This window comes from Heteronotia binoei, chromosome 14, assembly GCF_032191835.1.
Source record: "Heteronotia binoei isolate CCM8104 ecotype False Entrance Well chromosome 14, APGP_CSIRO_Hbin_v1, whole genome shotgun sequence".
NCBI classification, from domain to species: domain Eukaryota; kingdom Metazoa; phylum Chordata; class Lepidosauria; order Squamata; family Gekkonidae; genus Heteronotia; species Heteronotia binoei.
Genome location: NC_083236.1, coordinates 34,421,272 through 34,435,675, shown reverse-complemented (window position 1 = coordinate 34,435,675; position 14,404 = coordinate 34,421,272). Strand labels below are relative to the sequence as shown.

Genomic DNA, 14,404 nt, shown 5'->3' with positions numbered 1-14,404 from the left:
CACCTGCTACCTGACCTTGAACTAGACATGCCAGAGACTGGAGCTAGACTGAAATGCAAAGCTCGTGTTCTGGCATTGGACCGTTTCCCATATACTATGAGTTTGTCAGGACAGTATTGGATACACATTTTACCACCTAATTGGGGGTCATCAGATTTTTGGCTAAATATTAAGAAGAACTTCCTGAAAGTGAGAGCGGTTCCTCAGTGTAACAGGCTTTCTTGGAAGGTGGTGGGCTCTCCTTCTTCGGAGGTTTTCAAACAGAGGCTAGATGGCTGTCTAACGGCAATGCTGATTCTGTGAACTTCAGCAGATCACGAGAGGGAGGGCAGGAAGGGTTGCTTTAGTGCATATTCCTTGTGGCCCCTTCTTAGGGGAGGGATGGTGGCACGGAGGTAGAGCATCTGCTTGGTAAGCAGAAGGTTGCAGGTTCAATCCCTGGCATCTCCAACTAAAAAGGGTCCAGGCAAGTAGGCATGAAAAACCTCAGCTTGAGACCCTGGAGAGCCACTGCCAGTCTGAGTAGACAATACTGACTTTGATGGATTGAGGGTCTGATTCAGTATAAGGCAGCTTCGTATGTTCATATTTTCAGAACTTATATGCCACGGGGCAATCAAGTCAGATTACTTGGAGAGGGTTCATGACTCAGTTGCAGTACACCTTCTTGGCATGCAGAACACCCCTAGTCCAATCCCCAGCTTCTCCAATTACTGGGGAGGGCAATGGCAAACTACCCAGTAAAAAGTCTGCCAAGAAAATGTCATGATGTGACATCACCCCATGGGTCTGTAACAACTTGGTGCTTGCACAGGGTTGCACAAGCTTTTAAAGGTAAAGGTAGTCCCCTGTGCAAGCACCAGTCGTTTTCGACTCTGGGGTGACATTGCTTTCACAACGTTTTTATGGCAGACTTTTTACGGGGTGGTTTGCCATTTAGGGGAATGGAAAATCCTCTAACTGAGATTTGTGGCAAGTTACCAATCAGATTAGACAATACTGACCGATGGCCTCACTTGGTATAATGAGAAAGCAAAAGGGAACTTAGTGTAAAGCAAAGTGTAAAGACAGAAAAAAACTACTAAACAGTAGTCATCACACCATTCATATCATACAAATGCTGTTATTGCAAAAATTAACTGATTATTGCTTAGCAGTTTCTGTCTTCACTTGGTATAAGGCAGCTTCATGTGTATGGATGTGCTTGTTCTCCTGTGTACGAAGGACAACATACATTGGATAAAGTTGCTGATGGTTCAGAGCATGTGCCAGATCAGAACAGTAAACAGTCATGAAGGAACAAGTCTTGGAGTAGAGCTTCGTCTCTCTCACCCCCGAGACCAACAAATGAGAGAGAGGATCAATGACTGCTTCCTTCCTGCTTGCATTTTATGAAGTGCTGTACATCAGGAGAGAAGCAAATGATTGCCTCTGCTATTAGGATCAACTGCGTTTTTCTCCAGGATGTATGGCGGATGGTTAAAGAGGTGAGAACTTTCCCAAGACATTGCTGTACTGGCCTTGCTGTACTGCCATGTCTGATTATCAGGCATACCAACAGGGTCTGATCAGGGGAGGGACGGTGGCTCAGTGGTAGAGCATCTGCTTGGGAAGCAGAAGGTCCCAGGTTCAATCCCCGGCATCTCCAAAAAAGGGTCCAGGCAAATAGGTGTGAAAAACCTCAGCTCGAGACCCTGGAGAGCCGCTGCCAGTCTGAGAAGACAATACTGACTTTGATGGACCAAGTGTCTGATTCAGTATAAGGCAGCTTCATATGTTCATATCTGGTGACTGTCTGTGAAATTATGTAACATCCTCTTAGTACTTTTTTGTATACGTTTCCCCTCCTCTATTTTTTCCCCTCCAGTTCCTATTTTTGAGCTTATCTGACAGATACATTTTTTATCTCCCCTGCATAAATCTTCCACAGATGTCAAGGATACTGACTTATCTTGGTGAGGAGAGTAGACAGGAAATTGTTCCTGTGGCAATTAATGGTGCTGAATGTCGCGTTATCTGCCCACTTGTAGGCAGACTGGGAATGAACACAGGCTGGCAGCACAGCCTAATCAAAGATTTGGTAGGCCTATCAGCCAGAGGGTATCTGATCTCAATAATGTAATAGGTTGACATTGGCATGGACGGATGTCAGTAACTGATCTGCTCACCCCATTCTGCTTCCAGTGTTTATCCGAGCAATGATTGGGTTTGATTTCAGAATTCAGTGCTGACTTCTTGATGTTGGTTTGTGTTTAACTTTGGCTGGGTTATGGCCCTAGTTGTGGCTTTGGTACAGTCTGGAAGGCTCTAAGTGCAAGAGAGTAGAAAGGAAAAGGGTTCCCAGAACCACTGCCCAGGTGGGGGCATGGCTCACTGGTTGAGCATCTGCTTGGTATGCCAAAGGTCCTAGGTTCAATCCCTGCTATCTCCAGTTAAAAGGATCAGGTTGTAAGTGATGTGAAGGACCTCAGCCTGACACCTCAGAGAGCTGCTGCCAGTCTGAGTTGACAATACTGACCTCGGTGGACCAATGGTCTGATTTAGCATAAGATACCTCAATATGTGCAGGACCGCCTCTAGCTGATCAAGCTGCATTTAGGCATGTAATCGAAAGGTGCAGAATATATCATCCTCGATGAAGCTAAGCAGGCCTAGATCTAATCAATGCTCAAAAGAGACTTTCTGGAAGCCCCCATGTATTTGTCCTTGGGTTCCATGATGGAAGATGGGTTGTACATATAATCGTTAATCCAACAAGACTTTCTGTAACTGATTGACCTCTGTTATATATGCTGTGAAGTAGCAGTTATCCTACCTGGGTTTTTACACTTTAATCAAATGGATGTTGCTGAGCTGATACTCACAGTCTTAAGGGAGGTTTGTTCCACTGCAATCCCTGGGCAAGGATATTTTAATGCAGGGCTTTTTTTGTAGCAGGAACTCCTTTGCATATTAGGCCACACCCCTCTTATGTAGACAATTCTCCAAGAGCTTACAGGGCTGTTATTACAGAGCCGACTGTAAGCTCTTGGAGGACTGGCTACATCAAGGGTGTGAGGCCTAATATGCAAAGGAGTTCCTGCTACAAAAAAGCCCTGTTTTAATGTCATGGCCTGGGGCTGCTGGGCTAAGGGGTATCTTTCTCGTAGAGCAATTTTTAAACCATAGATCTTTCAGTGGGGGAAGGAAACAGAAAAGATTAATTCATGTGCCTTTTCATGGTTTTTTTTCTTTCTCCAATTGCAGACACTTGCACAGTAAATCGGGCCACAGTGTCATGGACACCTGGTATGACAACCCTGTGCCTAATTACTCTCCCAATAACAGAATCATGACCAAAGAGCGCAGAAAAAGTTTCCAAACTGGTAAGGTTTGTTTTGATCCTGGGCGACCATCCTTTGTTCAGAATGCTAATAATGCTAATAATTGGAGGTGATCACCTAGAAATCTATCTCTAGCTTCTGGAATGTGATACCATTGGAGTTTGGAAGGGTGACAACATACAGACAGTGGGAAGAAAAAGATATACAGTCTGGAACCATATTTGCTGTTTGGATTCTGTGTGTGTGCACATGCACCTGGAAGTTATGTTGACCTCTGTTGATTGATCCCTACTGGGGGCTTGGAGGATATTCAGGGAGGTGGCTGAATAAAGCCTGTCTCTGCCTCCTGACTGCTGGTGTTCCAAGGTCTCCCATCCAACTTGCCAGAGTTCACCCTGCTTAGCTTCCAAGATCTGATGAGATTGGGCTTGCCTGGACTATTCGGGTCCAGGCGCAGTTTGGATTTAGAGAGACTGAGGCTGGGTACAGACAGCTGACTTGGGGCAGCAGCCTCCCATCCTGGAAGTAAGCCAGCAGAAAGAGAAGCGGCCCAGGACGGACAGATAGGGCATGGTGTGCTGATAGAATAGGGACGGGCTGCGCATGTCCCGGAGGAGCAGTCACACCTCGGCTGGGAAAGGTGCCCCAGAAGCACCTCAGTGATTTGCTGCTGATTTGAAGTGGTAGCTTTTTGAGGCAGCAGGATGACAGGTAAGAAGATATTGGATTTATATCCCGCCCTATACTCTGAATCTCAGAGTCTCAGAGGGGTCGAAATCTCTTTATACCTCCCCCCCCCCACCCACAACAGACACCCTGTGAGCTGGGTGGGGCTGAGAGAGCTCTTGCAGCAGCTGCCCTTTCAAGGACAACTCGTACGAGAGCTATGGCTGACCCAAGGCCATTCCAGCAGCTGCAGGTGGAGGAATGGGGAAACAAACGCAGTTCTCCCAGATAAGAGTCCGCGCACTTAACCACTGCACCAAACTGGCTCTCAGTAAGAATGGGGTGAAGGCAGAAGCAGGGCGGGATTCAAATGTGCATGGTTGAATGCACTTTTTTGGTCTGTTTATGGGGCATCCCTGAGACAGCTTTTGGACCCAACCTGACAGAGGCTTTTAGAGCTGAGGGCTGGTTGAATGCGAAACTGTTCGGAGTGGAGGGAATCTGATGCAGGACTAGAAAGTTTTGCTGTCTGGTTTTATGACTCTTTCTGTCTCTGTGATGTTCTACAGGTATATCTGTAAATCAAGTGAATTTTGCATAGAGGATGTAACTCCCTTGTGCTCTCTTACCCAGAGGAAATTAAACCTGGTAGTGCTGCCCATGGAATTTCTCATTTGTTGGAAGTGCTTGCTGTTTGCTTAGCAATTATTCAGAGAGGGAACAATTATCTTGTAACTGAATTTTGGCATGTGGCCTTGGCTCTGTATAAACCTTGCAAATATGGTGATCCTATAGCCCAGAGGAGAGGGCAGAAGGCCTGTTAGTTATGCTTCTTCCAAGTCTGGCATACCTAGGAAAGACACTCTCTGCTGTTCTCCTGCATTAGCCAGTGTAAGACAGAGGTTAGCAGGCTTCATTTTGGGCAGGAGCTCACAGGAGCGGAGCTCCAGAATCTCTAAATCAGGGGTGTCAAACATGCAGCCCGGGGGAACAAATCAGGCCCTCGGAGGGCTCCTATTAGGCCCCCGAGCAACTGGCTGTCATCTGCTTCCTTCTTCCCTTTCTCTTGCTCCATTCTGCATTACAGCTTGCTTTGCTAGGCTTGCTCAATCATACAGGAGTTACAGAGCAAAACCTCTATTTTTTCCATTGGATGAGGCTTCTCCCTTGGGGAGAAAGGGGAGGAGGCAGAACTTGCTTTGCCAGTATCTCTCAATCACACAGCAGAGCTACTGAGCCAAGCCTCTCTTCCTTCTGTTGGCTGAGGCTTCTCCCCCTCCTGGTCCCCTGGGGAAGGAATGAAAGAACCAGAGCTTCCTTTGCCCAGTTCCCTGGATCCTGTGAGAGAAATACAAAAAAATGCACCTTTAAGACCAATGAGTGCTAATGTTTTAAGCATGTTTTAGTTTAAGGGTTTAAAAAAATTTAATTGTGTTTGTCTGTGTTCTTTATAAAGTTTCTATCTCTGCTACATAATCTTAAATAGGACCACACATGGTCTGGTCCAGCATAGCCCCGCCCAACAAGGTCTCATTTATGTCAGATCTGGCCCTGCTCTAAACTGAATTGTGCAGCTGGTATATTCATGTGGCTCTTGCAGTGTATCATGTGAAGCTCTTCTCCTTTATGGAGCTTCTCCATGGGTATCCACAGTATCTGCTATGATGGAATCAACCCCAGCTTCCTTACTTTGTGCCCAATTGTGGCCCCAAAATATGTTTTGAAGCAGGCTGTAGTTCCCTTTCATTGAAGACAGTTAAATTTAGATTCTTTTTAATAGCTCGGTTCTTTGGCAGTTTTTCTACTGTCGTCACAACAGGATTGTGTCATCTTGGAGCATCTTAGTAGATCTGAAAGAAAGATGCATTGGAGTAGGAAGCATGATCTGGAGAGAATTAAGCAGGGTGCTCCTTTTTTGCCTCATAACTCTTCTCTTTCTTTAGCATCTTCAGACACCAAGGAGGAGGGTTTGGAAGCCCAAATCAACCGATTAGCAGAGTTGATTGGAAGACTGGAAAACAAGGTAGGAGGTTCTTTTAAGTGTTCAATTTTCATAGAATCCTCATTTAAATTTTAATTTGCATTCATTCATGTTCATAAATGCACTCAGTGAGAAAGAAATACCAACAGAAAAAGAGAAGCTATGCAGTACATAGTCTAAAATATAGATTGAATACATGAAGCTGCCTTGGACTGAATCAGATCACTGGTCCATCAGTCAGTATTGACTACTCTGACTGGCAGTAGTTCTCCAGGATCTCAGATGGAAGTCTTTCACGTCATCTAAAGTCAGGGCTTTTTTTGTAACAGGGACTTCTTTACATATTAGGCTACACACCCCTGATGTAGTCAATCCTCCTGGAGTTTACAGTAGGCCCTGTACAAAGAAGAAATAGAAGAAGAAGATATTGGATTTATATCCCGCCCTATACTCTGAATCTCAGAGTGCTCACACAATCTCCTTTACCTTCCTCCCCCAGTCACCCTTTGAGGTAGGTGGGACTGAAAGAGCTCTCACAGAAGCTGCTTTTTCAAGGACATGCTCTGTGAAAGCTATGGCTCACCCAAGGCTATTGCAGCAGCTGCAAGTGAAGGAGTGGGGAATCAAACCTGGTTCTCCCAGATGAGAGTCTGCACACTTAACTACTACACCAAACTGGCTCTAAGAGTTCTGTAAGCTCTTGGAGGATTGGCTGCATCAGGGTTGTGTGGCCTAATATGCAAAGGAGTTTCTGCTACAAAAAAAGCCCTGTCTAAAATCTGATCCTGGAGATGCCAGGGATTGAACCTGGGGCATTCTGCATGCCACGCAGAAGCTCTACCACTGAACCATAGCCCCTCTGTAGCCACTGGTTTGGTTCCAGTGACTCCCTTTCTCCAAATGAGGGGTCTTCTGCTCTCAGAAGAAAACTTCCTCCAAATGAGGTGTCCCTTGCTTACCAGAAAGGGGATCAGAAGATTCAATCCTTATAATTTTGTCCCCTGATAATCCGACAAGAATATTTTTTTGTCATGATTAACACCTTTTTCATCAGATGTACCCATGACTTTACTTTTTCCTCTGGATATTAAGTACAAATATATGCTGCCAAAATTTAGCGGTGATAACTCTTGAAATTGTAAATTAATGGGTAAATTAGCAATAATATTTAGAACCAGACAGGGAAATGAGGTGACTGTTATTTCTTGCAAGATTGGGGGGAATGTGCAGATTTTCAAATAAGAACTCAGTATGGTGGAAGAGGCACAAGAGAGAGAGAAAGAATCTCTCCTCACACTTTTCTTCTCACCTGCCCAGGACAGTTTAGGGTTAAAAGCAAACGGTCAAAGAGACAGAGAACATCATGGAATATGTAGCCATAGTCTCGCCTATAGACAAATAACATACAGACTCTAACAACTCTGGGTATGATTACTGCATGCCTACATGCAGCTTTCTTCACTTCCGTGCAAATCCACGTTTATTTGTTTACATAGGAAATCCTGAAAGAAAAGTTGGTTTAGGGATGGCTCACTTGATGGCTGCTAGCAGCCTGATTGCCCAGTTGAGCCCAGATCTCATTAACACATGGAAGCCAAACAGAGTCAGCTAGGGTTAGTATTTGGATGGGAGACCACCAAGGAAGGCTGGGACGCAGAGGAAGGCAATGGGAAACCACCTCAATGTCTCTTGTTTTGAATACCCCATGGTCTGGGAGGTTCCTTTCAGTAGGATGTGACTTGACAGCATTTTACTTGGCTACTGGTCAAAATGATTGTATGTACCGTAGTGGGACTGAGTCATAGAATCATAAATTTGGAAGGGGCCTCCAGGGCCATCTAGTCCAACCCCCTGCACAATGCAGGAAACCCACAAATATCTACCCCAAAAGGTCTGAGAACAAGCAAGGAGCAGGAGTTGGACCAGTAGATCCAGCAATGCACTCTCTCCATCAGGGGTATAAACAAATCAGTGTGTGATATTGTCCTGCATTCTGCAGGCAGGCCCAATCAGAAGCAGTGCCCTGAGAGCTAGGTAGGTAGCAAGGCTTGAGAACACTGACAGGAGCAGGAGTTGCTAGTGGACCAGTTGATCCAGCAAGGCAATCCTTCCAGACCTCAGGGAGCTATTCTTTTGCCAATGTGTACCGCAGGGAGCTATTCTTTCGCCAATGATGTTTAACATCTACATGCACCCCCTTGCCCAGATTGCCAGAGGTTTTGGGCTGGGTTGTCACCAATATGCAGATAACACCCAACTCTACCTGATGATGGATGGCCAGTCAGACTCTGCCCCAGACCATCTGACCGGGACACTGAAGCTTAACTCAACTGAGATGGAGGTCCTGTACCTGAGTCACGGGGGGTCAAGATTGGATATCTGGCTCCCTACCCTGGATGGCACATCTCTTGTGCCATCTCAGAAGGTGAGGAGTCTGGGTGTGATATTGGATCCCACCCTTTCTGTGGAGGCCCAGGTCACAGTTGCTGCACGATCTGCTTTTCACCATCTTCGGCAGGTCAAACAACTAGCACCCTATCTGGCTCCTCGGGACTTAGCTACAGTGATCCATACAGCAGTCACTTCCAGGTTGGACTGCTGTAACTCGCTTTACACAGGCTTGCCCTTGAGACTGATCTGGAAACTCCAGCTGGCGCAGAATGCAGCAGCACGATTGCTAACTGAATTGCCTGTACGGGCAAGCAGTCGGCCGATGCTGCACAGTCTGCACTGGCTACCAATTGAGTACTGGATCTGCTTCAAGGTTTTAGTATTGACATTTAATGCCTTGTGACATTTAAAGCCACAGTGTGTGTGTGTATATATATAAATATAAAAAAAATTGGCCACTGTGTGACACAGAGTGTTGGACTGGTTGGGCCATTGGCCTGATCTAACATGGCTTCTCTTATGTTCTTATGACCATCTCTCCCTATATGAGCCCTGAAGGCCATTACGATCAGCCAGCCAATATCTTCTGACCTCCCTGGCCCAAAGGGCGTCTGGCTTGCCTTGACCAGAGCCAGGGCTTTTTCGGCCCTAGCCCCGACCTGGTGGAATCAGCTCCCTAGAGATTCGGGCCCTTCCAGATTTGTTTCCATTCTGGAGGGCCTGCCAAACGCAGCTGTTCCGCCAGGTCTATGGTTGAGGCAAGCGGACATCCTCATTCTCCTATTGTACCATCTAACTGGCCTCCCAGCAATGACTGCCATTTCAGCTGGGGACAATACTGTTGACATCTTCGGGCAACTTAAGGCTGCCCATGATAATTACGCCCCATGTGCTCAAACCATCCATGCCGTCTTAAATAATTAATTTTAGTTTATTGGCTTAATTGTTTTAACTATTCTGATGTTTTATTGTTGATTTTACTGTTTTAGCATGTTGGGATCTGCCCTGAGCCCGTATGGGAAAGGGCGGACTATAAATGTACAAAATAAATAAACAAACAAACAAGTAAGTAAGTAAATAAATGAGTAAGTAAGTAAGTTACGGTTGCCAGATCCCCCATGACCACCAGCAGGGGGGTACGGTTGCCAGATCCAAGCTGGGAAACCCGTGGAGATTTGGAGATGGAGCCTGGTGACCTCAGTGGGTTATGATGCCACAGAGTCCACCCACCAATGTGTCCTTTTTCTCCAGGGGAACTGATCTCTATAGTCTGGAGATGAGCTGTAGTTCCAGGGGAATTCCAGATCCCACCTCAAGACTGGCATCCCGAGCTTAAGGAGGCTTGAAATCAGGCCTCAGATTCAGCGGGAGCTCACAGGAGCATTTGCTCCCCCAGGTCGGAATGAAGAGACGGACACAAGGCATTGGCATAACTAAGGGCCACTTTATTAAACATAATAATCACAATGGCAAGAGCACCCAAAAGTGCAGCCTGGTCAGGGCTAGGGGTCTCAACAGACCGCTCCCTTGCCATTCACGGGCGAGAGACCCAGCCCCCAGTCAGAGCTGTGAGACACAGCTCCCGCCAGGCCAGGCCAGCAAGGAGGCACGCCCAAGAGGGCCCAACCACCAGACGCACGTCTCAATGGAAGGCACCCTCTAGTCGAGCTTCCAGGACAGTCTGCATTTTCCCCAACTCGGGTCATCAAACCCCAAGGTTGCTTATGCCAGACCCCAAAGTCCAGAAAAGGGGGATGCTTCATGGTCCTCCCCTAGCCACATAGAACTCTAAACCAGTAAAACCTGCCAAACAAAGTGACCAACTATTTAACAGCACCTCCCGATAGCCAAATCCACAATCCACTGCTTTGCTATGTAGGGTAGGTGAAAAACACACCCCAGCAACCGCCAATCAGCTGGGGAGCAAAAAATTCCTACCCGGCCCCTCAACCTGAGACGACCAGCAATCACTTACATAACAAACAGGGCAGGCGGGAGGGCCAATCATCGTCCGGACTGGCATGGAGAGCGGAGGTTTGGCCGTTAAAATGGCCAAGCCCCGCCCCCTTCAAAGCGTGCCCAAATGGGCTGAAGATCCCCTCTTCCCTCTCCAGGGGAGCAAAACCTTGCTAAATGCAGCTTAGCAGCATTGCTGCAGGCTGCAAGCAATACATTCTGAGAGTTCCACTTCCTCCTTCCCTTCTTGTCCATTGAATAGTAGGTGTAGCTGCATAACAATCCCTGGATGACAATCCACCACCTATTTTTCTACAAAACGACCCCTGCTTGGAAGTAATTTGTCCCAGTGGCACTGTTGGTAAGTGCTGGAGCTCAGAAGCTGTTCTGTCCTCTGGCTACAGGGCTGCCAGTTTTAGCTTGGGAAATACCTGGGGAAGGCAGGGTTTGGCGAAAAGAGAGACTTCCTTGGTATATAGGGTTGCTACTAGTGGCTGGATATATCCTGGGGTTACAACTGATCTCCATGTGATAGAGATCTGTTCTCCTGGACAAAATGGCTGCTTTGGAAGGTGGACTCTATGGCATTATACCCCATTGAAGTCCCTCCCCTCCCCCAAATCTACCAGTTAAAATCTGTAATTTTGGAGGTGATGTGGGCAGAGATTAGCAACAACACATGTTCTGTGGTGGCACTTGGCCTTTGGAATGCCCTCCTCTTGAGGCTTATCTGAGGTTCCTGCTGTACTGTCTTTTAGCCACCAGGGCAAAATTGTTTTTTTATCTGGGCTTTTGACTTGGGATTTTAACTGATCATCTTTCCAACTGTTTTATGGTCTGCTTCTGCCTGAGGTCTATTTTATGGATAATTTTATGATGTCTTTATGTCCTTGGGCTTGTTTGTATTCATACTGATAATTTGTTATTTTAATTGTAAACCACCTTGAGCAGGAATTGGGAGAGACAGCAGAACAATCTCTTAAATAAGTGGACAGAGAAATAAGAACATTTTATTGGGAATAAGCTCCATGGGATAAAATTGGACTTACTTCAGAGTAGACCCATTTAGGAGTGTTCCCACAGGCTTCTATGGCAGTCTTAGGGATCTCCCGGAATTAGTACTGATTTGCAGACTACAGAGGTCACTTCCCCTGGAGAAAATGGATGCTTTGGTGGGCGGACTCTATGGCATTATACCCCCACTGAGGTCCCAGTCCTCCCCAGGCTCCACACCCTAAATCTCCAGGAATTTCCCACCTGGAGCTGGCAACCCTGTCCTCACCCCCACCAGTGGCTAGGGGGACCTGGCAACTCTCGTACATCAAGACTTACATATTGATGGCAGGTTAGAAGACAATTTTGATTCAAGTTTCTCCCAGCATTTCTGCAGTAGTTGTTCATGTAATCTTCCTTCATTAATTAAAAAAAAAAGGTAAAGGTAGTCCCCTGTGCAAGCACCAGTCGTTTCCAACTCTGGGGTGACATTGCTTTCACAACGTTTTCACCGCAGACTTTTACGGGGTGGTTTGCCATTGCCTTCCCCAGTCATCTACACTTTCCCCCCAGCAAGCTGGGTACTCATTTTACCGACCTCGGAAGGATGGAAGGCTGAGTAAACCTTGGGCGTTTTCGCACTGACCTTAATCAGCAGCGACGCCCCTCTTCACCGCGCAGGATCGGCGCGGATTTCGCACTAATTGCCGCGGAGCACCTGGAAGAGCCAAAAAGTCCCGCGGCTTTTGCGGCGCAAACGGAAACCGCCAAAACCCAGTTTCCATTTGCGCCGCAAAAGCCGCGGGACTTTCCGGCTCTTCCGGGTGCTCCGCGGCAATTAGTGCGAAATCCGCGCCAATCCTGCGCGGTGAAGAGGGGCGTCGCTGCTGATTAAGGTCAGTGCGAAAACGCCCCTTGAGTCGGCTACCTGAACCCAGCTTCCACTGAGATCGAACTCAGGTCGTGAGCAGAGCTTGGACTGCAGTACTGCACCTTTACCATTTTGTGCCATGGGGCTTTTAGGTCCTTCATTAATACTGGGGTTTTAATTAATTTTGATAGGCTTAGCAGCTTGGGTGATTTTTAAAAAAAATTGAAATGAACCATTATCGTGTGACCTTCCAGAATGTCTGGATTTGTGCCAAGACACAAATGTTTGACATAAAATGAGAAAATGTAGGTAGCGCTTTGAAGAATGACAAGATCCATGCTGAATAGAATTGGGAACCGTGGCATGAAAACGAAGGCCAGCGGGCGAGAGAGGAAATCTCTCTGCCATAATGCAGAATGCCCTTGAATTCTAAAAAGCAAAAGGTGAGCTCGAAGGCCACAGGCGATGCAGAACTCTGAGCTCAAACTAAAAGCCATGAAAATAACATTATGCAAAGATGCACCGTCGGTGGCAAAAGACCGTGAAATGCACAAGGCTGTTGCGAAGGCGCACTGAATTTTTTTTTTAAATGATAGAGCATTCTCATACATTTGATTCCTGTAACGTGGATATACAAAAGAATAAGCAAAGGGACATTTCTGCAGCTTTTTGGAGCCATAAAACGGTATCAGATTTTACAAACAAATGTTGCTGTTGAATGTGGTGCTGTGCCAGAGCTCTATATTGTTATAAGCCAGTTTGGCTTTCATAGGACTGTCTTTTTGTTGGTCCCTGGATAAGCCTGCCTCCTCCATATACCCACCCTCACATGTCCACGCATCCCTGTTTCTCTCCAAACCAGGGTCGGATTAAACCCTGTGGAGGCCCTTAGGCAGTCAAAATTTCAGGGGCCCCTCACAAGTTATCTCAGAGTTGGAGAGGCCACCCTGCTGCCTGTGGCCCCCGCTGCAGCCACCTTCTCAAAAGCCCCTTTGACAAAGCTGCAGGGGAGAAGCAGAGAGAGGCAAACCTGGCGATGACACCAGCATCAGCCGCACCAGGCACGTCAGGCTGGGAGGGCTGCAAGCAGGGGGGAAAGCAGGGGGAAAAGGCAGGCCAAGGCCCCTAAAGGTGTGGGGGCCCATAGGCCAGTGCCTACTTGGCCTAATTGTTAAGCCCTGCTCCAAACTCTGCCTGGAAGTCCTATCACAGTTTGCTGCTGGTTAATGCACCAGGTTGGGAACCTAGCACCATGAAAAGCAGGAAAGAGGTGACCTACAGGAGTGATAGTGGCTCAGTGAGTAGAGGTCCTGCTTTGCATGCAGAAGGTCCCAGGTTCTAGCCCCAGCGCCTGCAATTAAAAGGCTCTCAGGCAGCAGGTATTTGAACTTTCTTTGCCTGTGATCTTGGACAACCATCACCTGTCAGAGTAGACCATACAGGACTAGTGGGGTTGCCAACTCTGGATTGGAAAATTCCTGGAAATTGGGTGGGGAGAGAGGTAGGGCCTAGGATGGACAGGGTTTACAGAAGGGGACAGACCACAGCAGAGTATAATTTCATAGAGCAGGGGTGGCCAAACAACTCAAGAGTCACATAGAATAAATGTCAGATGTTGAGAGCCGCAAGACATGAATGTCAGATATTTGAGCGCCACAAGGAAGGAAAATAGATGAGGGGAGGGAGGAAGAGGTGCAAAGAAAGCAACTTTAAATATGTTTTCCAAGCTGTTGGCTGACTTGACTTGGAGAAGTGATTTAAAGAGAGAAATGCCTTTTCCAAGCCAGCCGATGGAGTGGTGGGTGCTTCAAGAGCCACACAATATGTCTGAAAGAGCCACATGTGGCTCCCAATCTGCAGTTTGGCCACCCCTGTCATAGAGTCTACTCTGCAGAGCAGCCATTTTGGTCATCTGGAGATCAGTTGAACTTTGGGGAGATCTCTAGGCCCCACTTGGAGGTTAGCAACCCTGTATAAGGGCAGCTTGAAATTTCATCCCTTCGTGCTGAACTGTTTGGCATGTATGTGTTTTACCTTGGTATCTTGCCTAATATTTCACAATTGCAATAAGTGTGCAATAACCTGCATTCTTATTTGGGGAGTGAGTCTGGTTGTTAGGTTCTGTATCAGGGCAAGAAAGTTGCAGAGGACTGCGCTTTGAGTCTTTTGTCTTGGACAGAACCATTGTCTTTCTAACATTCCCCACTGAAGTTGGGGCAGATT

General features: G+C 47.0%; 1 protein-coding gene across 1 annotated transcript in view; it reads left to right on the top strand.

The window, feature by feature from the left end:
* Positions 1–14,404, top strand: part of NECAB2 (N-terminal EF-hand calcium binding protein 2) — a 263,854-nt gene that overhangs the window by 219,156 nt on the left and 30,294 nt on the right. Inside the window, exons 7-8 of the mRNA XM_060253951.1 lie at positions 3,247–3,365; positions 5,933–6,012. Coding sequence (XP_060109934.1) covers positions 3,247–3,365; positions 5,933–6,012 — 199 coding nt within the window. The remainder of the gene's footprint in view (positions 1–3,246; positions 3,366–5,932; positions 6,013–14,404) is intronic.